Source organism: Moschus berezovskii, chromosome 9, assembly GCF_049115385.1.
Source record: "Moschus berezovskii isolate FMDL1 chromosome 9, NW_MosBer_1.0, whole genome shotgun sequence".
Lineage (NCBI taxonomy): Eukaryota > Metazoa > Chordata > Mammalia > Artiodactyla > Moschidae > Moschus > Moschus berezovskii.
The window spans coordinates 83,424,870-83,448,842 of NC_142468.1; the positions used below are offsets into that span (position 1 = coordinate 83,424,870).

Genomic DNA, 23,973 nt, shown 5'->3' on the forward strand with positions numbered 1-23,973 from the left:
GGAACATTTGCATCAGGCGCTGGCTTCGATTTGTCTTTGCACTTCATATCTGCGTGAGAATGGTTCCGAAGGAGTCCAGATGCCAGCCAGTGTTACCAGCATTAGTGCTGCCCTCAGAGTGACAGGAAAAAGCAAGTGATGGTGTAATTGTGGGTACAGTGGGTCTAAACACTTGAACCTTTCAAGTTAGTTTGGTTTTGTTGCTCATCTGTAAAATGGGGACAATAATAGTACTTTCCTCCACTGAGCTGTTATGAGGGTTAAATGAGATGAATTACATGAGCTACCCAGGACCTGTCCATAAATGGCAGCTGGGTAGGTATTATTTCATTCTGTGGCTTCAGCATGGCTTTGAGCAGAATGCAAGCAGACTACTGGTCCTTGTAGACCAACAGTGCCCTCGTCTAGGACATGTAATCCTTCTTGTAACAAACACCTGGAAAATACCAGCTTGCTGGCTGGAGGAGCAACCTTGTCAGAGAGAGCCTGACAGCTCTTTTTTGCAGACTGAACTCCCTGCTCAGCCAGACACAGTGCCAGCAGCTGTGGGGCTCATAAGTCCCCTGTCGTGCTATCTTTCGTTTAAATTGGAAAGATCTTGGGAAGGGACTGGACAAGACCCAGTCTTGGCGGCCTTCTCACCATCTTGGTCAGGTGAGACCAGGTTTGGCGGCTGTCTCTCACTTTGGAGGTTAGCGTGGGGGAGGGAAGTTTCCAGGGAAGAGAATTGCTTTTTCCTGGAAAAAAGCAGTGTTGGGCAAAAAAAAAAGAGTCTACCAATGTGCGCAAGTGCTCTGAGTGAGTCAAAGGAAATCAGCCCCGGGCCCCACCCTCAGGATGTGACTGATGACTTCTAGGTCATTGTAGCCTGTCTTCAAAGAAGAGTTGCCTTTGGTTTCTTCTTTCCCAGGGAGTTGAGCAAATTGATCCTAAGGCTTTTCAAGGTTTGGCATCTAAAGTTTTGACCTTGGTTTAATATGAGGGAGGAACTTACAGGTTGCAAAGACGAAACTGAAAAAAAAGTGAAAACGTGTAACGAAAAATACTTGAAATACACTCAAGGCCCCTTAACATTCAATCAGCACTTCCAAACAGAAGCTATTTTTATATTCCTATTTACTAGCATGATATACTATGGTTATTTTTCCCCAACTCAAGAGGATGGGATAGTTTCCCCCTTTCTTCAAATAGTTCTTAGTTTGAATGTGACACAGAGTCCCCATTTTTCCCATAGATTGTATATTTATAGCACTTGGGAATAGCCAGAGTGCTGTGTGTCTCCTAAAAGTACTTCTGTATTTGAATTACGGAGGAAATGACTTAATAGGATTCTGATCTGTTGGCAGTCTTGATGGAGCAGGAGCTGAGAGAACAGGACTCCGTGTTCCGGGCCAGGGTCCTGTCTGTTCTGAACACGGTCCTTGAGGCTGCCCTCAGCCATGTGCACCCCGGGAAGGGTGCTGGGGGCAGGCGGCCCCGCTGCTTCACCAGGGGAGGCTGTGGGCGTGAGTACAGGCTCCACATCACGGGCTTGGCTGCAGCTCTGCCCTGCACTGGCTCTGAAAGCTTGGGGCAGTTCTTCTCCTTTCTGCTGCTTTTGGTGTTTCTTCTCTAAACTGGCCTAACAGGAATGACACCTGGGGTTATGGTAAGAATTTGAATAACACAGGGAAAGCTCTTACCGTAGTGTTTGGCATGGAGGGAGCCCTAAGAAATGGTTCTTGTTCCTGAGGGAGGTTCAGAGCAGGGCGCGGGGTAGCTTCTGTCCCTTGCATCCTTCTTCCCATCTAGTGGACTTCTTTGGAAGCCCAGTGGCCCTTCCTGAGACCAGCTGAGATCTTTCCTTGGGTGGAGATGCCCTCAGAAAGCCAAGTAAGATCCAAGGTGGGTGATGTGGCACAAAGACAGCCCTTCTAAGCCCACCTCTGGTCCAGGCCTCCACTCTGCCATCATGTGCATGCGGGCTGGTCCTCTGCGTTACTTGAGATATCACACGATGGCCCGGAGCCAAATACACATTAGCCTGGAGGGTCCTCCGTGTAGCAGATGACCCCTTTACAGCCTTGCACTCTAGGTGACAATGGGCAGCTAGCTAGTTGAGCATTTAGGAACTAGGTTTTTTTTTTATCTATATTACTTTATTTTATGTTTGGTTGCACTGGGTCTTTCGTTGCTGTGCGTGGGCTTTCTCTAGTCCCGGAGAGCAGGGGCTGCTCTCCAGTCATGGCGCTGGGGCTTCTCTTCATGGCGGCTTTTCTCGTTGTGGAGCACAGGCCATAGGTGCGTGGCCCTCAGTCGTTGCAGCACCCAGGCTCAGTACTTGCGGCGCATGGGCTTAGTTGCTCTGTGGCATGTGGACCAGGGATTGAAACCCATGTCGCCTGCACTGGCAGGTGGGTTCTTACCCACGGTGCTACCAGGGAAGTGTAGGAACTTGGTTTTTTATTGTTGTTTTTTAAAACGAGTTTTATAGTATAATTTATATACAACAAAATGCTTCCATTTTAAATGTAAAGTTCGGTGAGTTTTGAAAAAATGAATACCACATGTGAGTACCACTTGAATCCACATACGGAGTATTTCCATCAACCCTTCAATGTTCCCCTGTATCCTGTTCCACTAGTCTCCCCATTTTCCTACCCACCCCCCCGGCAACTGCTGATCTGCTTTCTGTCACTGCAGAAAAGTTCTTATTTTCTAGAATTTCACGTGAGTCAGGCCTCTTTCATTCATCGCAGTGCTTTTGAGAATCATCCATGTTGTTGCAGTATATCCGTGGAGTCTTCCTACTTCCTGTTGAGTTTTATTCCATTATATAGATATGCCACAGTTTGTTTATCCATTCCCCTGGTGATGGACATTTGGGTTGTTTCTGGTTAAGTGTATTGTATAGCTAAATATTTGTGTTCAAATCTTTGTGTGGATATATGTTTTAATTTCTTTTGGATAAATGCTGGGAGTGGAGTTACTGGGCAATATGGTAAATACAGTATGTGTTTAAATTTATAAGAAACGTCCAGAATGTTTTTCAGTGTAGCAGCAGTGTTTTACACTCCTACCAGCAATGTCACTGACCCTTGGTATTGTCTGTATCTTTTATTTTGGTCATTCTAGTGGCTGTGAAGTGGTGTCTTATTTTGGCTTTAATCTGCATTTTCCTAATGGTTAATGATGCTGAGGTCTTTCCATGTGCTTGTTGGTCATTCATATATCTTCTTTGTGGTGTCTTTTCAAATATCTTGCCTATATTTAATTTGTTTCTGTCTTCACAGTTGGATTATATTAGTTCTTTTTATACAGAGACATCACTTTGCCAACAAAGGTCCATCTAGTCAAGGCTATGGTTTTTCCAGTGGTCATGTATGGATGTGAGAGTTGGACTGTGAAGAAAGCTGAGTGCCGAAGAATTGATGCTTTTGAACTGTGGTGTTGGAGATGACTCTTGAGAGTCCCTTGGACTGCAAGGAGATCCAACCAGTCCATCCTAAAGGAGATCAGTCCTGGGTGTTCATTGGAAGTACTGATGTTGAAACTGAAACTGCAATACTTTGGCCACCTCATGCGAAGAGTTGACTCATTGGAAAAGACCCTGATGCTGGGAGGGATAGGGGGCAGGAGGAGAAGGGGACGACGGAGGATGAGATGGCTGGATGGCATCACCAACTTGATGGACTCCAGGAGTTGGTGATGGACAGGGAGGCCTGGTGTACTGCAATTCATGGGGTCACAAAGAGTCACGACTGAGCGACTGAACTGAACTGAACTGAATATATATCTATATATATGAGAGGGAGAGGAAATAGTTCCTCCTATTCTGTGGCTTTATTTTTGTTTTCCCAGTAGTGATTTTTGATGAGCAAAAGTATTAATTTTGAAAAAGCCTTATGTTCCAGTTATGTCCCTGATGGTTTGTGGCTTTTAACCCTAAGAAATATTGGCCTATACCAAAGTTACAAAGATTTTCTTTTAGGTTTTCTTCCCTGATAGCTCAGTTGGTAAAGAATCTGTCTGCAATGCAGGAGACCGCGGTTCGATTCCTGGGTCAGGAAGACCCACTGGAGAAGGGATAGGCTATCCACTCTAGTATTCTTGGGCTTCCCTTGTGGCTCAGCTGGTGAAGAATCTGCCGGCAATGCAGGAGACCTGGGTTTGATCCCTGGGTTGGGAAGATCCCCTGGAGAAGGGAAAGACTACCCACTCCAGTATTCTGGCCTGGAGAATTCCATGGACTATACAGTCCATGGGGTCGCAAAGAGTCGGACACGACTGAGCGACTTTCACTTTCAAACTTTTCTAGGAGTTTATGGTTTTCAATTTCATATGTTGTCTATTACCCATTATGAGTTAATTATTGAGTATGCTGTGAGTTGAGGCTCAATACTTATAATTTTTGCAGTGTCCCTTTCCCTGTGGAAATGCCTTGGCACCTTTGCTGGAAATCACATACATTTGTGGGTCTGTTTCTGGATTGTCTCTCTCTATTGATCTATGTGTTTCCCTGTCATACTGTCTTGATTACTATATTTTATAGAAGTCTTGAAACTGCTTTGGTTGTTCTAGGTCATTTTCATTTCCTTAAAAAGTTTAGAATCAGCTCATCAAGTTCTAAAAGAAAATCTACTGGAATTTTGATTGCAATTTTGTCCAACCCATGAATCAGAATTGCCAGAACATGATAATTAAAAGCAGACTATTAATAAATTTGGCACATCTACACACAACCTGCACGTAATATCGTGGCTTCCCGGTGACAGACTGAATACTTCTCCCTAAGACAGTGAACAGATGAGTATGCTTTCTCTCATCACTTCAGTTCTCTCCATGGGAGAGAATTGCCATCTTAACAATATTGAACCTTCAGATCCATGAGCATGATATGTGTGCCTGTTAACTTAGGTCTTTATATTTTTTGCAGTTTTTTAAAAATTTCAGTGTATAGGTTTTGCACATACTTTGTCAAATTGACTGCAAAGTATATCATGGTTTTTGATGGTATCATGTAAGTGTATATTTTATTTCATTTCCCAAGTGCTCATTGCTGGTATACAGAAATATAATCGAGTTCATATATTGACCTTATATGACCGTTATAAGTTCAACTCACTAGTTTTAGTAGCTCTGTGTGTGTATATAGATTCCTTAGGATTTTCTAACATAATAATGTTATTTGTGAAAAAGATTTATGTTTTCCCTATCCATTGTCTGCTCCTTTTCTTTGTCTTTTGAGCCTTTGGGGGGCAATTATTAGAGTTTGCAGTGCTAAACAGAAGTGATGAGAGAAAGCATCCTTGTCTGTTCACTGTCTTAGGGAGAAGTATTCAGTCTGTCACCGGGAAGCCACGATATTACCTGTAGGTTGCGTGTAGATGTGCTAAAATTTATTAATAGTCTGCTTTTGATTATTACCATGTTCTGGCAATTCTGAACATGTCAGTGATAAAGTACTGTCCCCCAGGAGTTTAAGTTCCAAACAATTGCTGAGTTACTGTTGGGTTTTATTAATGTATATGAAAGCTTAGAATTCACACATTTGTATTGATTATCTGTTAGTAGCTGTATTTTATGTGGAAGTGAGAATCCCTGGTCGTAAATTGCTCCGCTGTTCCCTCCCCACGCACTGTGACTTGGCTGCATGCATTCTTCGGAGAATGCGTTTGTAACAAGTTGAAGTCCTTCCAGCTCACCTCGGGTACAGTTTGTGCCTCTCGCGCCTGGGATGAACACGTTCCTGCATTTACACAGTAAAGTCCAAATAAAGAGTTACAGCATGATAAATGCAAAGATGAAGAAACAAAACTTCACTTACCTCAGTTCTATGGTCTATATGACTGTTGGAGTTTTTACTTATGTCTTAAAATTTAAGACATTTATGACAGTGGAACTTCCTTGGTGGTGCAGTGGTTAAGATGCCTTGCTTCCAATGCCAGGGCCACAGGCTCCACTCCTGGCCAGTGGAGTTCTGCATGCCCTGCCGTGTGGCCAAAAAAGGAGAAAAGTTTAAACAGTGAAACTATGAGGTGTAATATTTTTGTTTGCTAAAGGCAAATTTTAATTCATACAGGAGCTATTTACTGAATTGAGTAATATCCTTAAAAATTGAAGGTTATTCATCTTAATTGCTCTTCTTATTGCTTAATTGTAATACTCGTTTTTGTGTTGGGCCAATATGTAGGTCTAAGTTTTTTTCCTTTTAACACATTATTGACTGGGGGATTCTTGCAGAAACTAATGCCTGTAGCGTTAATACGTCTCCAGTCAATAAGTGTTAAACATATATTAATGAAGTAGGAAAAATATTCAGTTGTTAGGTTTGCATGTTTGTACTGCATTATCTTATTTTTTATTGCTTACTTTTGTTTTGGAGAAGGAAATGGCAACCCACTCCAGTATTCTTGCCTGGAGAATCCCAGGGACGGGGGACCCTGGTGGGCTTCTGTCTATGGTGTCACACAGAGTCGGACACGACTGAAGTGACGCAGCAGCAGCAGCAGCAACTTTTGTTTTATTGGCAAAATTTCTTTAGCAAATTTCAATAAGAGAAAACTTTTGCTGTCAGCAGTTCTTTGCTGGTCATCATTGTTGTTCATTCCAGTTCATGATTATCCAAGACAGGAATTTCAGTGCAGTAGGGAAGCGTCAGCTGCAGCTCTGGTGAGCTGGGGCCTGGGCAGGGCCAGCCCTGGGCAGTAGTCAGCCCACACCCCACCCCACCAAGCAGACGGAGTGCGCTTTGGTTGATTACTTGTGGTTTATTATGTTTGTCTTCTGGGGAGCATTTTGAGTTTTGCTCTGAGGCAGGGGCACAGATAAAAGACAGACAGATTAATGATTAAAAGACATGAGGTGATTTTGTGAAGTTCTAGTGGAAAACCCTGGCCTGGGAGTCCGGAGACTCTGCCCTCCCATCACCTCATCTGCTTTTCACCTCTCTGGGGTTGAATGAGGCCATCTCAGTGATTTCTTCTGGTTCTGAAATTCAGTGGTTCTCTTGTCTCGTTGTAAAGTATAAAGGGCTATTATTACTGTCGTTCATATCAGTGGACAAAGAAGAAGCCCTGGAGACATTGACCAGTGGGAGGGAAGGACAAGGCAATTATATATTTAAACACTTTCTGTGTGTGTGTGTGTGTTAAGTGGCTTCAGTTGTGTCCGACTCTTTGCGACCCTGTGGACTGTAGCCCGCCAGGCTCCTCTGTCCGTGGGATTCTCCAGGCAAGAATGCTGGAGTGGGCTGCCATTTCCTCCTCCAGGGGATCTTCCTGACCAAGGGATGGAACCCACGTCTCTCATGTCTCCTGCACTGGCAGGCAGTTTCTTTACACTAAAGGCAAACAGAAGAGTCTTGTCCTCGGCCACTTCAGTGCCACTCACTCTTGTCATGATGATGACCTTGCACCTCATCTGTAGGACTCTGGGGCCTTTATGAAGTTAGATTGCAGAGGACAGACAGGTGGTGGCTAACTCATGATATGTCTGCCTTTGAGGTTTCTCCTGGGTGCTTAGCTCAAACCCACCTCTGCCAGGGAGTTTTCTGTGGCCTCAGACAGCAGAGGCAGAGGCAGATATAATACCAGAGGTCAGAGCCTCTCCAAAGGTGTTCATGGCTTACCACCATCCTTACCACTTGGAGTGCTTCCAGACTTAACAGATCCAGAATCTAAGGTGAGGTTCCAGGGATCTGCTCATAAACTGTTTCCAGGAGATATAAAGCCTTCTGAGGTTTGAGCACCATTCATGTGGGAGAGTGACCACAAGAGTGAAGATTTGAAAATGGTTCAAAGCTGATACAGTACAAATGAATTACTGAACATATTTTACTGCCTTTGTTGTTTCACAGTATCTTGTAATTATTAAATAACCAGTGTTTTGTCCTTCAAGCTCATCATTCTGCAAAATCAAGAGATGTCATTTTAAGTAATATCAAGTACTATGAGAAAATAAAATGAGATGACTGATCATGACAAATCATAAGGTGACATTCACCACATGGAATCCATGGCCTGAATAAAAGGTTAGGGAAACTATCGATGGCTAATGAGAAAGTCAAGTTTAATTAATTGTCCTCTGATGAACAGATTTGCATTGGGATTTGGCTTCTGAGCTCAATAGCTAATTACAAGCTAGCTTGTGAACAGTAGGTAATCTGCCTCCACAGTTTCATGTTGGAGATGTCACAATTGCTATTTGTTGAAGGACAGCCAGGCAGAGGGACTGGATACCAACCAAAACTTCTCTAGGGGCATCCTGAGATAGTGATCTTAGAGAATGGGTCCAGTCGTCACCCACAGGCTGAGATAGAATCTGTAGCTTTGAAGCACATGCTGTACCTTTGCACAAGGCAACGTACCTGGTTGCCTTTAAATCATGGAGCAACAGGGACTGTGAGATGGTCTCTAGTTGACCCCCTTCTAGCCATGATGAGTCCAATTGTTTCAGACAATGCTGTCTTCCCCTGTTCTTCTAGTTCTACCTCCCTTTCAGACAGCATTCCTGTAATTTACCATATCAAGAGCATTTGACAGGATTCAACACCCAGTCATCATAGAAGTTCTCAGCCATCTTGGAACAGAAGAGAACTCCCTGAACCTAGTAAAGGGCAGCGACAACCGCAAACCAACTTGCAGCTAACAACACACTGAGAGGTGCAAGCCCGAATGCTGTTTCCTTGATATCAGAAAATCACTCTGGCTGCCAAGAATGGACTGTAGAGAGCCGGGCTGAAGTAGGGTATTTAGGGGCATCTAGGGGGTTACTGCAGTAGTTCGGGCAAAGATAAAAGTTAGACTTGGGTGGCAGCAGAAGAAATGAAAGGTATTTGAAAGGGAAAGTAGACAAGGCTCACAGATCTATCTAGCTAGGGAATGTTATAAGGACAATTCAACTGGGTAGATGGTGCTGGAGTATTAGGAGGATGGGAAATACCATTTTCTTCTGCAAAGACCCCTACCCTCTATACCCTAGAGTCAATTAGAAGAGTCTGGTATCTGTGGAAGAGATGTGTATGCAGAAGAGAAGCATTTGAAAATACTAAAATATACAGCCCTCCCGGGTGGTGGAGTGGTAAAGTGTCTGCCTGCAACGCAGGATACACAGGAGACACAGGTTTGATCACTGAGTCGGGAAGACTCCTAGAGGAGGAAATGGCAACCCACTCCAATGTTTTTTCCTGGGAAATCCCATGGGTAGAGGAACCTGGCGGGCCATAGTCTTTGGGGCTGCAAAGAGTTAGGCACAGCTGAGTGAGAGTGTGCATCTCTGACTACACATAGGCATTGAATGAGAAACACAAGTCTTATGAAGTAAATTGTTGGGAAGATGCCAGTACAAAAATACTGGAGAAGAAGTGAGAATGATATATTTCAAGGTGCTTTATCTTTAACATACTATCTCATTTAAGTATCACTAGAGCTTGTAAGATAGATTTTTTTGGATACCTGTTTTTGAATGAGCAATTGGAGTCTCAGATTCATTAAGTCATTTGTCCAACACTGATCAATAGTGGAAGAGTTTTTCTTAGCCTATGTCTTCAGATTCCAGCCTCCCTGATCTTTTTCAGTGCTGCAGTGACGGTTAATTTCAGCTTTGAATAGCGTCATCAGAGAGAATTCACGTCTATACAGGCTAGAGTCTCTCTTATCGGCTGTTTTCGTTTTCTCCCACCAGCTTAGGTAAATCCTACTTACCCTTCAAGGCTCAGTTCAGATTGTTCAACTCCCATAAATCTTTCTTGCCCGTTCCTACACACTGATTTCTTTCATATTAAAAAAAATTAATTATACTTGATTTCATACCATATATCAAAAGTAGTATTTCAACATGTAATCAGTATAAAAATTGAGTTGCTTTACAGTCTTTTTTCCTGAAGTCTTTGAAGTCTAGTGTGCATTTTACCCTTACAGCACATCTCTGCTTGGACATGTCCATGTCTCCATCTAGTGGCTTCTCCGCCTCCATCTCCTCTTCCCTCCGCCACTTGTTCCGTCTCCATCACTTCTGCTGCTGCTGCTGAGAAAACAGTGCCTTTCCCTGTTATCACTCCCTTGGCCTGAAACCCCACCACAACCTGACACTCCAGCCCGTCTCTGCCACAGGCCCCTAGCGCCTTCTCCTCAGCGGGGCCTCGCACTACAAAACCCCCTTTCCAAGCGCCTGCCCATTGCCACCTGGGCAGAGCCTGCTTCCAGGCCCTCCGTGAGGGAGCGTCTCTTCCTGCTTCGGTGGCTTTGTGGCTGGACCCTTATGGACTGGGACCTGGGCAGTGTGGTCCCAGCCCGAAGGGTCCTAGGGCGCACCCCCTCCCCTGGACCTGGGGCAGTGAGAGTGTGTTGGCCCCCTCGATGCCACCACTTCTGGCCGCGTCCCCTGTGTCTCCTTGGCTTCCTCCTCCAGCACTAGGCAGGTCTCCGGGACAGGGCAGCAGTAGTGAGGCTGCAGGCTTTGTTACTCCCAGACCAGGAGGGTGGCTGGAGAAATGAGTTCCCTCCTCTCACCCTCGGACCTCCCCACAGAGCTTACATTTTGTGTCACTCAGTGTGTGTGTGTGTGCGCACCACATTCTATTTGAACTGTGGTGGCTCAGTGGTGATCACCTGCCAATGCAGAAGACGCAGGAGACACAAGTTCGATCTCTGGGTCAGGAGGAGCCCCTGGTTGAGAGAATGGCAGCCCACTCCCGTATTCTTGCCTGGGAAATCCCACGGACAGAAGGAGTCTGTCTACAGTCCATAGGGTCTACAGACTACAGTCCATAGGGTCACAGAGTCACACACAGCTGAGGACGCACGCACATGTGAACTGTTACTTAAGTATGCATCCATTTATTTGGACATTCATTATTTCACTCAACCCAAAACTATTGAATGCATACATGTAGAGGCACTCTTCTGCATGGTAGTTCTGTATCTAAGGCTTGAATCCTCAGTCAAGCTTGAAGATTATTTTTGTGGTGGTGGGAAGACCCAGATCCTGGCGCAGAACACGAATGTAGGGCCAACTGAAGGGAAGAGTGGTGGGATTTCTCTCTCAGCTTTGTTCTCTCGGGCCTGCATGCTGGCGAGTCATGCGGTGCTTCAGGGTGCTCTGGGTTCAGAGGAGGGATGGTGTCCACCTTAGGGGGGCTGAGCGTGGTCTTACGTGAAGTCCAGGTGACGAATGAAAGAAGAATTTCATTTTCTAAGCCATTTCTCTGCCTGATCCTTAGACCACTGTCCTCTGTGTTTAAACTGGGGCGTGGGAATGACCATCTTAGCGAGTCTAACAGTGACAACCGAGAGTCAAAAGACGGAAGATTTCTGTAATTGTGAACTATGTAGTGACTGCATGTGGTCTTATAGAGTACTCCTAGTCAGAGGTGCATTTTCCACCCCCTCCCCTGCCCTGGTCATCAGATGAAAGCACACCTGGTAACCTCAGAGGGGTGAGCATAGCCACAATAGAAAAGCATCACCTTCGCTGTCCTCCCAGGCATGGGAGGGGAGAAAGTTATACTTTCTCAGCTCTCCAGCTTTCTCTGCTGTCTTAGCCTGTGTATTCCTAAAGGAAAGCCAAGATGAAGGGTCACAAACAGGCAGTCTGAGAAATAATACTAGATACCCCTGGTGGCTCAGATGGTAAAGAATCTGTCTGCCCTGCAGGAGACCTGGATTCGATCCCTGGGTCGGGAAGATCCCCTGGAGGAGGGCATGGCAATCCACTCCAGTATTCTTGCCCAGAGAATCCCATGGACAGAGGAGCCTGGTGGGCTACAGTCCACGGGGTTGCAAAGAGTCAAACACATCTGAGCAGCTAACACTTTCACCAGGAATGAAGAATGGGACAGTGAAACAGGGAAGGCAGAAAAGCCACTAGAAGAATGTCATGTTAATACACAAATGACCAAGAAGCGCATGAAAATGTGCTCAGTATCACTAGTTATCAGGGGAATTCAAATTCGTATCTCAATGAGACGCCCCTCAATGACTACTGAGATGGCTAAATTGCAAAGACTGGCAGCTGCAGAGGTTGCTGAGAACGTGGAGTCATTGGAGCTCTCATAAATTATTGATAGAAGCATAAAGTGGGGACAGCCACTTAAAAACAATTTGACCATTTCTCATAAAACTAAATGTACATGTCTGTGACCTAGCATTTCTGTTCCTAAAAACTTACTCAGTGAGAATATCCATCCGCAGCCAGACTTGGGTAGGGATGTTAGCTATAGCAGCAAATACTAAGATCAGCATATTTGCAGAAGGATAGACGAGCAAACCGGTTGCTATACAACATTGTTCCCTGCAGCATCAGACTTCACTTTCCCCACCAGACACACCCACCGCAGAGCCTCATTTCTGCTTTGGCTCAGCCTCTTCATTCCTTCTGGAGCTGCTTCTCTGCTCCTCCTCAATAGCATATTGGATGCCTTCCAACCTGTGAGGCTCATCTTTCAGTGTCATGTCTTTTCACCTTTTCATGCTGTTCGTGGGGTGCTCAAGGCAAGAATCCTGGAGTGGTTTGCCATTCCCTTCTCCAGTGGACCACGTTTTGTCAGAACTCTCCACTATGCCCCATCTGTCGTGGGGGACCCTGCACGGCCTGGCTCATAGCTTCATTGAATTACACAAGGCTGTGATCCATGGGACCATTTTGCTTTCGGTGATCATGGTTTTTGTTCTGGAGGCTGTGGGATTGTAGTTCTCGTTTCTTCTGTCTGCCCACTGATGGATGGGGATAAGAAGCTTGAGTTCTGTTACAGCGTGGCATCTGGCTTCCTCCAGTGGGCGAGGAGAGAGAAGGAGAGAGGTAGCACACAGCCTTTAGTGACCTAGTCCCAGAAGTTACACACTCTCATTTCCACCTCATTCTGTTCCTTAGAAGTGAGTAACTAAGCACAGTCCATACTCAAGGGTAAGGGGATCAGCCTTCATCTTTTGAAGGAAGGAGCATCAGAGAACTTGTGGACATATTTTGAAACCACAATGTATTTCCAATAGAGTTCAACCTTTATCCTTACATGCGTATCAGTTCTGCATTAAATCCATTCCATCTAGTCGCCTTCAAACTTTGGCCAGCTCCAAACCCTACAGAAATGTAATACGAGGGTTAATAGAAGAAGTTACATTCCCTGTTGCTGCAACTTGTCCCAAGTCCGTAATTTGTATTTGTCATCTCCCTTCCTACTATCTGTCTGTATTTCCCTTATGCTCAGCTGGTTCTCTGACTGACTTTCATTGTTTTCTTGAATGGATGACTGAAACCCTCATCTGTGAAGTCTCTGGGCCTCTAGCTGCCTTCGCATTGTAAGGCCGTGATTGTTGCAGCTACTCATTTCATCATCACTGATCACAGAATCGTAAGTTGATATCCCAGTGAATCTCTGTGTTCCAGATATACTCCTGTCTATGCACATTATCATGAAGAGCTAAGTCTGCTCTTAAATAATCAGTCAATTACTCTTGCCAGTATAAGAGCACCTTTCTTTGCTTGCTGGTCTACTGGAGACAGAAATGGCACCCCACTCCAGTACTCTTGCTTGGAAAATCCCATGGACGGAGGAGCCTGGTAGGCTGCAGTCCATGGGGTCGCGAAGAGTTGGACACAACTGAGTGACTTCACTTTCACTTTTCACTCTCATGCATTGGAGAAGGACATGGCAACCCATTCCAGTGTTCTTGCCTGGAGAATCTCAGGGACAGAGGAGCCTGGTGGGCTGCTGTCTATGGGGTCACAGAGAGTCGGACACAACTGAAGTGACTTAGCAGCAGCAGCAGCAGCTACTGCCATGAGGAGGCCAAAGTTAACAAGTGAAAGTCTCAAGTTCAGTGGAAGGCCTACTATTTTCCCTAGGGAAATAATTCTCCTACCTGAACGTAATTAATATGTAATGTCTGTAGAAATTAATACAAAAGAATTATGGTAATGGGAAATGCAAATTTTAGCTAGATTAAAAGGGGTGATGGTGAGTTGGGGGCCGGTTTTCTGCTAATCCTGAACCAGTGTTGCTGGACACTGGGGACATGGCACTGTGTACATACCATAGAGAATGTACATATGTACATACTGTGCATATACAGTGTTCTGGAGGACAGCGTCCTAACAGCAGGATGTTTCAAACATTGGAGAAGAGTATGATCCCTGAGAAGTGGGAAACAAATGGAGCAAGGGCTACTATCACAGAGGCTTCCTGCCTGGAGGCAGCTCCAAGGCCGGGCTTCAGACAAGGGAGACTACATATACGGTTCCCATGAAAATTACTATCATCCTCCTGACAGTTTATTAATGAAGGTGCCTTCAGATTGAAAAATATCTTCAGTATTACAGGGAAAAGAACAGAGTCAATTATTAGACTGTTGCCATTCTTTTCAAAAGTTACAAATGCTTGAGAATGTTTCAAAATATTTTATCATGGAAAATGTTAAACATACACAACATAGAAAGAATAGAATAATGAATCCCCGTGTATCCGCCAGCCTCTTAGGGGATCTTTACCAAGACTCCAAAGAAATCTAGAATTCTGGGTTCACATTGCAGGTAACTAAGGTGGCTACCGCAAGAGAAGAATGTATTCTCACTGTTCTGTTTCCTTCACAGCTTGAGTGATCACATTGCCTACCCCAAGAAATGGATTTCTTCCCCTCCAGTGGGTTTATTTGCTCAGGTTGTCTTTAACCAGAGGGGGTCAAGGCCAGAGATGAGGAGGGGTCTAGCTGTGCCTACTGGAGGGAGCAGTGTCCTCCTGTTTCTTAGTAATTTACTGTAAATCAGTTCTGATACTTGTCAGAGTTTTATTTAGCTCTGTTCTTATTTTCCTTCTGTTGGAATATCATTCGTTTTTCTTGGACTGTGGGATACGGTCCATGACCTTCACCTGGGCTCCAGCATTACTGTCTGTAGTATTTCACAGTAAATGAATTGGTATAACATCACCCATCTTCCTTCTATATTGTTTGACTCTTGCATTTTGATCAGCCTAGGCTGCTCACTGTTTTCCATCTTAGTTCAGGGAAACCAGAAAAAAATTGCTTTGAAATTGATTTTTTTTTTTGGTATGTTTTTCTAATGAAATTCTGTGATGGCCTTGGTTGTGTTTTTCCAAATTTCCTCCCATCTCACTTCTGTTTTCACACTGAGATGCAGTTGTTTTTCACACTCTGGAGCACAGAAAAAAATATGGACTGAATTCTATGCTGAGCAGCACCCATTTGGACCTCTGGGTTTTAATGGGGGTACTGCATTTGAAAGATCATATTGGCAAATAGGAGCGCATCAAGGGGAGAGCTAACAGATCGGTCGGGGAGCAATATATGAAGATCTAACCATGGAGGGAAAAAAACCTGGGGAGACGCAGTAACTATCTGCAAAAGCTGTACTGAAAGCCAACTGTGACCAGTGAGAAATTAGAGAAAGGCAAATTTCGTTTCATAAGATCCTTATAATCTTACAAATTATAAGAGTAGATTAGATTCAAAATATCCAGCATTTAAACCAGGTGGTCTCATAAAGAAATGTGTTCTCCTCCCTGAGAGTCAGATAAAGGCCTGATAACATCTCTTAGGAATATACTTACAGAAGGTGTTCCCAGTAACAACAGAAAACCTGTTTAGAGCACTTATTTTGTGCCACGTACCATTCTGAGCACCTTTCCTATCTTACCAATTTAATCCCCAACAGCAGCCTTTTAGATAGGTGCTTTAGATTCATAGACTGCTATTCTAAAGGCTTAATAGAAAGGTGCATGGCACATCTATCTGGTGTTAGAAAACACCCCCATGGAACTATCAAATACATTAATATTTCTGTGGTAAGGCATGTGAATATAACATTAAATGGAATGGGTTAGATTTTGCTGCCAAATGAATTCAGGTCAGCTCTTCTCATGAATAGGTTTTCAAATTATTTTTTCAACATTATTTATTTAAAAATGTATTTATTTATGTATTCGTTTGGCTTTACCGGGTCTTAGTTGTGGCATTCAGGATCTTTAGTTGCAGCGTGTGAGACAAGTTCCCTGGCCAGGGATCGAACCCGGGCCTCCTACATTCGGAGTGCAGAGTCTTAGCCATTGGACCACCAGGGAAATCCTTTGAAATAACTTTAGATTTATAGATTCTGAATTGTAGATGAGGGAATAGGGTCTCATTTTGTTAACTTTCGTTTGCTAATGAAGACACTGAGGCATAGGCATTCAATAACTGGCAAAGAGTTGGCCTCTTAACCGCCCCCTGTGCTGCCACTCACTAAGCTCCACCTCCTCTTATTGAGTTGAACCAAGTGCCACCAGGCATCTCTTCCAATTCTGGGAGCTTTGATTTCCTGACCTCTGACTCCAACCTGTCCCTCAAGCTCTTTCCTTGAGATGCGTTAGGGAGATGCAAGATCTGTTCCCAGAGGCCATATTGAAATGAAAGAGATCTGGAAAAAGGAGACGGCCTATTTCTGCTCCAGGTAGATTGTGTCTCACGGGTGGCACCTTAGTGTAATTGTCCTCCAATCACTAGGCAGAGCCGACTGAAGAGAAAATTACGTGTCATCATGATTTGTCTTCCGTGAACTTCCCTTTCGTATCTCTCTACCTGTCACCCAGACCACCACCGCCTGAATCCCGATGACTTGGGACTGCCTCCTTTCCATCCATGTTCCAGGAATGATTTTCCCAGAAGGAGCTGATGTCTCTTAACCTTTCTTCCACCATCTGGAGATGCATTTTGGAGTAGTGGAAAGAAAATGGATTTGTACATTCAAATATCTGAATTTAGGTCCAGAGATGCAAACTTGGGCAAAGTCACTGAAACTCATTCACCAGTTTGTAAAATGAGATAGATAGTACTTATCCAGGGATGAATTCTGATTTTAAGGGCCTTGAAGTTTATCCTCTTTGGGGGACCCTTTTTAAACAAAAGAATACAAAATTGTGAATACAAATTGGGTGGGTACAAAATGTGTATTTATTTAGAAATGATGCCCATGGACATAGAAGGGAAGTACAATGCTTTGGAAGTGAAGTGTAAAGAAACCATCATACTAACAAAAGGCCTTTTTGTGTGTGTATGAATATATCACTTGGGCCCCTTACCAGAGCTAGGAAGGGGTCCATTCAGCGAAGGGTCTTGAAGCTTAAGATTTATTAATATCATGATAAATTTGCTTCTTTGTCAGCCTCATAGAGTTGTGAAAATTAAATCACAAGACTAAATATATGAAAACCTGTTTTGTAATTACTAAACATAGTGTAGTGTTAATCTTTATTCTGATGTCTGAAACCAGGCATAAATGATTATTCAATAAATGACAAAATGGATGAAATTTGTTCTCTGCATGGTGTTAAAACTAAATTGTATTAGTTTTCCATAGGCCTTTCAAAATTTATCAGAATAATATATGCATACATTTTTACAAAATCGTCAAATATTGATAGAAGACTTATCAACAAAAAATGACAGTTCCATGTCTCACACTTCATATTTTCTGATTCCTCTTTCTAGAGTCAGTATATTTCTTCCATATTGCTAAAAAATACGTTTTATATTGCCTTCTGATTTATCGATGTTGGATAACATCTAGTAACGTTTTATTATGCTAGAGAAGGATATTGCTTTCTTCGTCTCATTCTCCAATACAGTTTTACTATGTATTTATGACTAAATTAATATGAAATATTGTTTATAGCCGAACCATAGTGAACTATGATTATATTTCTTCTCATAGGCATCTTTTTTACTTTCCTAAAGTTGGTAAGTGTGGCACTTTTTCTTTTTTTTAGATTTTTGTTGTATGTATACTGGAGTGTTCCCATTCTTCACAATAGCATTGTAGATGAGTTTTGCACAGTTCAGTTCCCCACACTGCAGAGAGCCAGGGAACCCGGTATTCTTCTGCTGAAGATCGCTGTTGTAGCTCTGTGTGCAGCAGGATGGAATTTCCATGTGCTGTCAACTGGACATCTTCTTCATCTCTCTCTCCCATGTTGGGTTTCCTACTTCCTGCACGCCTCCTCATCCTCTTTCTTGGTTTAGACCCTCTCCTTTTGGTGGGTCTTATTCTCCAATAGCTTCCTGAGGAAGGTTATTTGGGAGGTAAATTAACTGAGACTTTGAATGTCTCAAAAGTCTTTATTCTAGCCTTATAACTAACTGATAGTTTAAATGGATCTAGACCTGTAGGTTTAAAGTCATTTCAAATCAGAATTTGGAAGGCATTCTGTTTTATATATATATATGTTTAGCTTCTGGTATTACTCTTGCGAAGTTCTGGGAATTCCAATTCCCAATCAGTCCTTCATACCTGAAGATTTTTCCTTTTTGGAGATGATCTAAGAATCCACAATAGCATATGCGGTTGATTAGATTATTGCTCAGATATATTCACTGTTCTCCCTTTCCCTCCCACTGAGGTGAGTGGACTGTGCTTCCCAGCTGTTGGATTCTAAGCTTGGCCATGTGGCTTACTTTGGATGATGTGATATTAGCAGACTGTTGCAAGCAGAATTTGAAAAGCACTTATGTGACTGAGCTTGCTCTCTCACGCTTTGTCATCAGAAGCAGCAGAACACGCTGATGACTAGCCCACTGGTTCTAATAGATGGAACAAAGCCAGTCAGTCCTGGCCAAGTTCAACCGAAATCAGCAAAGCTGCCCAGCTGAGCCTAGTGGAGATCTGCCAACCCTCAGCTGATTCACAGATCAATGATAATAAATTGCTGTTATTTTAAGCCACTGAGTTTTTGGATGTTTGTCACATAGCATTTTGTGGCGATGGCTTTTGGTGTCAGGGATTGGTATCTATTGGTATTAGGAGTTGGTATCAGCAGTAGGATATAGACAGAAGAGGAACAAAAAATAAGGGGCATTGGTTTGGGGACTGAATGGTAGGCAACAGAAGCCTAATAAGAGGCTGGAAATAAAATCTAGATCTATGTTATGTAAAAATGAAATGGTTTGTGAATGTTTGGTAACTTGGAATATTCACCTAAAAATATTTGGATTTGTGCTGAGAGATCTTCAGAGAAAATGATGGAAGGGTGAACTAGTTGTATTTAGCTACAGATAATAGATGTGCAAGAAAGAAATGAATTCCTAGGTGAACCAGTCAGTTTTCAAGGAAAATGTAGATGAAATAGAGTCCAGGACTAGCTGAGTTGGAAAATAGCTTTTTCATCTTCAACTGGCTACTTAGTGGCAAGTCAACTACATTGGCCCCTCTTCCTGGGAGGCTCAGCAGTCTGTCCTCATACCTGTTCTGACTCTAGGTTTGCCACTATTCCTCACTGAGCTTCAGCAGGCACCACTGTCTGAGGACTTATAGATCACTTGTCACCGACTCAATGGACATGAATTTAGAAAACTCTCAGAGGCAGAAGCTGGAATCAAGATTGCTGGGAGAAATATCAATAACCTCAGATACGCAGATGACACCACCCTTATGGCAGAAAGTGAAGAGGACCTAAAGAGCCTCTTGATGAAAGTGAAAGAAAGAAGAGAGTGAAAAAGTTGGCTTAAAACTCAACATTCAGAAAACTAAGATCATGGAATCTGGTCCCATCACTTCAAGGCAAACAAATGGGGAAACAGTGGCAAAAGTGAGAGACTCTAATTTGGGGGGCTCCAAAATCACTGCAGATGGTGACTGCAGCCATGAAATTAAAAGACGCTTGCTCCTTGGAAGAAGAGCTATGACCAACCTAGACAACATATTAAAAAGCAGAGACATTACTTTGTCAACAAAGGTCCGTTTAGTCAAAGCTATGGTTTTTCCAGTAGTCATATATGGATGTGAGAGTTGGACTATAAAGAAAGCTGAACACTGAAGAATTGAAGCTTTTGAACTGTAGTGTTGGAGAAGACTCTTGAAAATCACTTGGACTGCAAGGAGATCCAACCAGTCCATCCTAAAGGAAATTAGTCTGAATATTCATTGGAAGGACTGATGCTAAAGCTGAAACTCCAATACTTTGGCCACCTGATGCGAAGAGCTGACTCATTTGAAAAGACCCTGATGCTGGGAAAGATTGAAGGCAGGATGAGAAGGGGACAGCAGAGGATGAGATGGTTGGATGGCATCACCGACTCGATGAACATGAGTTTGAGTAAGCCTCAGGAGTTGGTGTTGGACAAGGAGGCCTGGCATGCTGCAGTCCATGGGGGTCACAAAGAGTCGGACACGACTTAGCGACTGAACAGCAGCAACAGGTCATGAAATCACACACAGAGTAATGTCAGCTATCAGGTCCACTTCATACCAAAGGAGTTGTGAGAGGAGGCTCATGATCATGGACTCCACTGACCATATCACATATTGCATCACCTAGAAGGAGCAAGCTTCATAAAGCGCTGCAATGGTCACTAAGCCACAGGTGTAACTCCAGTTTGGAGACAGCTGTACCTGGGAAGGGTAGGGTTATAACCTTCAGGAGGCACTGTGCACATTACATCAGGTCCTCTGTATGATATGCGTCCCCAGTGGGAAGACTGTATGGGTCTGGGAACCAAGGGGTGGAAGCAGGAGAGGTACCAGGTATCATCAGCCCCAAGAGCCCACTGGGGAACTTGGTGTTTCTTGTCTCTGCAGCTCTGTGTTAGAGGTCCTGCTACCCAAATGCAGTGCACTCTTAACAGGAAATACAGCAAGGGTCCCATTGAACCACTTGCTATAGCTGTGACCAGGGCATTTTGGATGCCTTGTAACCCGTGACCAGCAGATGAAGTGAGTCCTCATCTAGGCAGAGATCATTGACTTTGGTCCGTAGGAGAAGTTGGAGCCGCTTTTTACACAATGGGGGCAAGGAGGAAATGTCTTTGGATCTCAGGTGATCCTCCTGGCCACCTCTTCTCCACCCTTGCTCAATTTTTGAACAGATATGGGCAACAAGTTCTGCCTGAAAAGAATGTGATTACTAAGACCCCTCTAGAATGAAAGTTTGGGTCATCTCACTAAGTAAGCCACCAAAAAGTTGCAGAATTGGTAACTGAGGGGGAGGGAAATTTAGATGGGATGGTGTAGGTGGAAGAGAACAGATCCCAATTGTAACCTCGAGACAAATGTCAGCATCAGGAGCTGTAGTTCTTTCCATAACTTCCCTCCTCTAAATTTTTCCTCTGGAAGAGAGGCCAGTAGGAACCATGGGGCATTCAACCTGTAAAGGGCAAGAAATTGGCAGTGGCAGCCATAACAGTTCACTGTTTAACTTTCCCTTAAACATAATCTGCTGCATAAATCAGAGTTGACTGATAGCCCTGCTGCCACATCTCTGTGTTCAGTGCCTCGTGAACAAAGAGGCCATCCTTCCCTCAGGCAGCTTCCAGCTGATAACTGAATACGGTGAGGCTGGGCTTCCCTGGTGGCTCAGTGGTAAAGAATCTGCCTGCCAGGCATGAGACCTGGGTTCGATCCCTGGGTTGGGAAGATGCCCTGGAGAAAGAAATGGCAACCCACTCCAGTATTCTTGCCTGGGGAATCCCATGGACAGAGGAGCCTGGCGGGCTACAGTCCTTGGGGTCTCAGAAGAGTTGGGCACAACTGACTGACTCTAAACAGCAACAGCAACTAGAGTGAGGCTTGGCCTACCCGAAGTGGAGCTCCCTTCATGAGCAGCCTTGGGTTCAGAGACTTCTCTTTGGCCTGGCTGAGACCTTTGCAGAGCTATTCTGGGGTCTGAAGCTTTTCCTACTCAAGTCTGTCTTTCCCCTCTCCTTCATAGGTATCAGACCTGCATTGTGATCTGAAGCCTCTTTCCATCTATTCTTGCTCTCTATCCTTCACAGGCATTTCCCCTAGTAAATCTCTTGTACATATCACCTCCTCTTGGTAATCCACAGAGGATCTGTCCTAGAGTGTTTTTTTGGCACTAGCAATTAACATACTATGACTTGGTATAGTTTCTGTTCACTGGCACTTGGGGGACGCTTTCCATTGAGGGAGTCAAGACTTTCAGTTAGAGGAAATGTTATGTCTTCTTTTCAAATCTTTCCAAATTTCCTTTTCTGGAGCTTTATTAGTTGAATATTGGACCTTCAGGATCAAGCTTCTAATTTCCCTGTCTTTTCTCTTCTATTGTTCATATCTTTGTCTTTTTGTTCTACTTTCTGAGAGACTTTCAACTTTATCATCACACTTTTCTATCCATTTTCCAAATTTCAGATCTCTTATTCTTAATTTCCAAGTGTTCATTCGTATTTTCCAATTATTTGTTTTCTTTAGTATCTTGTTTTTATTTCCTGTATGTACTTCCTCTTCTTGTCTAAGGGTGCTATCTTTAGGTTTTCATTTTTTTCTTCTGGTCTTTGGAGTGTTCATTATTCCTGGCATTGTTCTACTTCCTCTTACTTGTTTTGGACTTAGGCACCTTTCTCTACTTTGCTCAGGCCGGAATCTTCCAGTCATTCTCTGTCTTTACATATTGTGATTTGAGAAGAGAAGAGCCTAGTGGTTTCATCAGAAAACTGTGTGTTTCTGTTTCTCATCTTACTTGCTGACAGGTGAAAGGAGGAAAATTCTCTTCTCTACCACCTTATAACTGGAATTCATCCCTGATTTTTTCCATGTTGGAAGAGTAAATGCCTCACTCCTAACTAGCTTGTGTAGGGTTATGCCAGGAGAGCCCGCCCTGGAGGACTTGAAGAACCAACAGTGTGCAGGATACACGGATGCAGCTGGATTGAATGCCAAGAGCAGGAAGCATGGCAGAGCTGGGAAAGAGCACTGTTCCAAATGGTCTGTTCAAAAACAGGTTGGGAATTGTAATTGTGTTGAGGTAGACTCAGTCAGGGGGCTTCTCTGGTAGCTCAGCTGGTAAAAACAATCCACTTGCAATGCAGGAGACCCTGGTTCAATTCCTGGGTCAGGAAGTTCCCCTGGAGAGGGGATAGGCTACCCACTCCAGTATTCTTGGGCTTCCCTGGTGGCTCAGATGGTAAAGAATCCACCTGGAGTGCAGGAGACCTGGGTTTGATCCCTGGGTTGGGAAGATCCCTTGGAGGAGGGCATGGCAATCCATCCAGCGTTCTTGCCTGGAGAATCCCATGGACAGTTCTTAGGGTCAAAGAGAGTCGGATACAACTGAAGCGACTGAGGACAGGACAGACTCAGATATGGAAGAAGGAACAGATGGCAGAAGCTCTAGTGTGCATCAGAGTCAAGATGGAAGCAGCTGATTTGAATTTCTGTGCAGGTTCTTCTAGCGGCCATGTCAGACCCGTCTGGGTGCTGCTGCCTTCTTGGTCCTCAGTATCTTAACACAAAGTAGGGAACACCAGTGATCAGCTTCTAGAATCAGCAAGTGCTCTGTAGAAGAATCACTTGACCAAAATCTCAGAAAGTCACACTCTTGTTCTATCTCTGTCTACTTTGCCCTCACATTTTGTATATCTTGTTCAATTTGGGCATTCTTTTCCCCTACTGGAGATAAAGGTGTGGACGATGTCGGTGGTATGGCTAGAGGAGACTTCAGCATCTGAGATGGCTGAGGGGGACACCAGATCCACAGACTAACCAGAGCAAAGGCACAGGTGTGTCGCCTACCCGAGAATCATTACAACTAAGAATGATTGCCCGGCAGCAGGAGAAAGCCCCTCCCTTCCCTGGCACCTCATGTTGATACTGACCAATTCTCAAACCCATACATCTGGACATCTGGTGTGACGAGTCCAAGGGCGCTCCTCAAGACATGCCGTCTGATTGTCTGAAACAGGTACCTTGGAAGCCTACAGTGATTCCTGGTCACCGCCCCCTCCCCTGGAACCGTTCATTCTCTGTCCCTGCTTTCAGGCCCTTAATGATTTGGTTAGGAGTCTCCTAGGACAAGTGACACTTTTTCCTCTTGACTCTCTCTCTTTTTTTTTTCTCCCAGTATCTTGTGTATCTTGAGTAGAACAATTGGGTGTGGATTATCTACCTGAGGGGCTTCCCTGATAGCTCAGTTGGTAAAGAATCTGCCTGCAATCCAGGAGACCCCAGTTCAATTTCTGAGTTGGGAAGATCCCCTGGAGAAGAAGGGATAGGCTATCC

General features: G+C 44.0%; 1 protein-coding gene and 1 non-coding gene across 8 annotated transcripts in view; one reads left to right on the forward strand and one right to left on the reverse strand.

Annotated features, from left to right (window-relative positions):
* The first annotated feature begins 1,343 nt into the window (after positions 1-1,343).
* Positions 1,344-23,973, forward strand: part of PDE8B (phosphodiesterase 8B) — a 352,403-nt gene continuing 329,773 nt past the window's right edge. For 3 of the 7 annotated variants that reach the window (XM_055436844.2, XM_055436847.2, XM_088839886.1), the window contains exon 1: positions 1,516-1,648. Coding sequence is in view for 2 of the 7 variants with exons in the window: in XM_055436840.2 (XP_055292815.2) it covers positions 1,440-1,505 (66 nt within the window). In the remaining 5 variants the exon portion in view is untranslated. The other 4 variants (XM_055436840.2, XM_088839884.1, XM_088839887.1 and 1 more) reach the window with 4 other exon arrangements.
* Positions 15,979-16,051, reverse strand: TRNAR-CCG (transfer RNA arginine (anticodon CCG)). The gene has a single exon. It is a non-coding gene; the product is annotated as a tRNA-Arg (tRNA).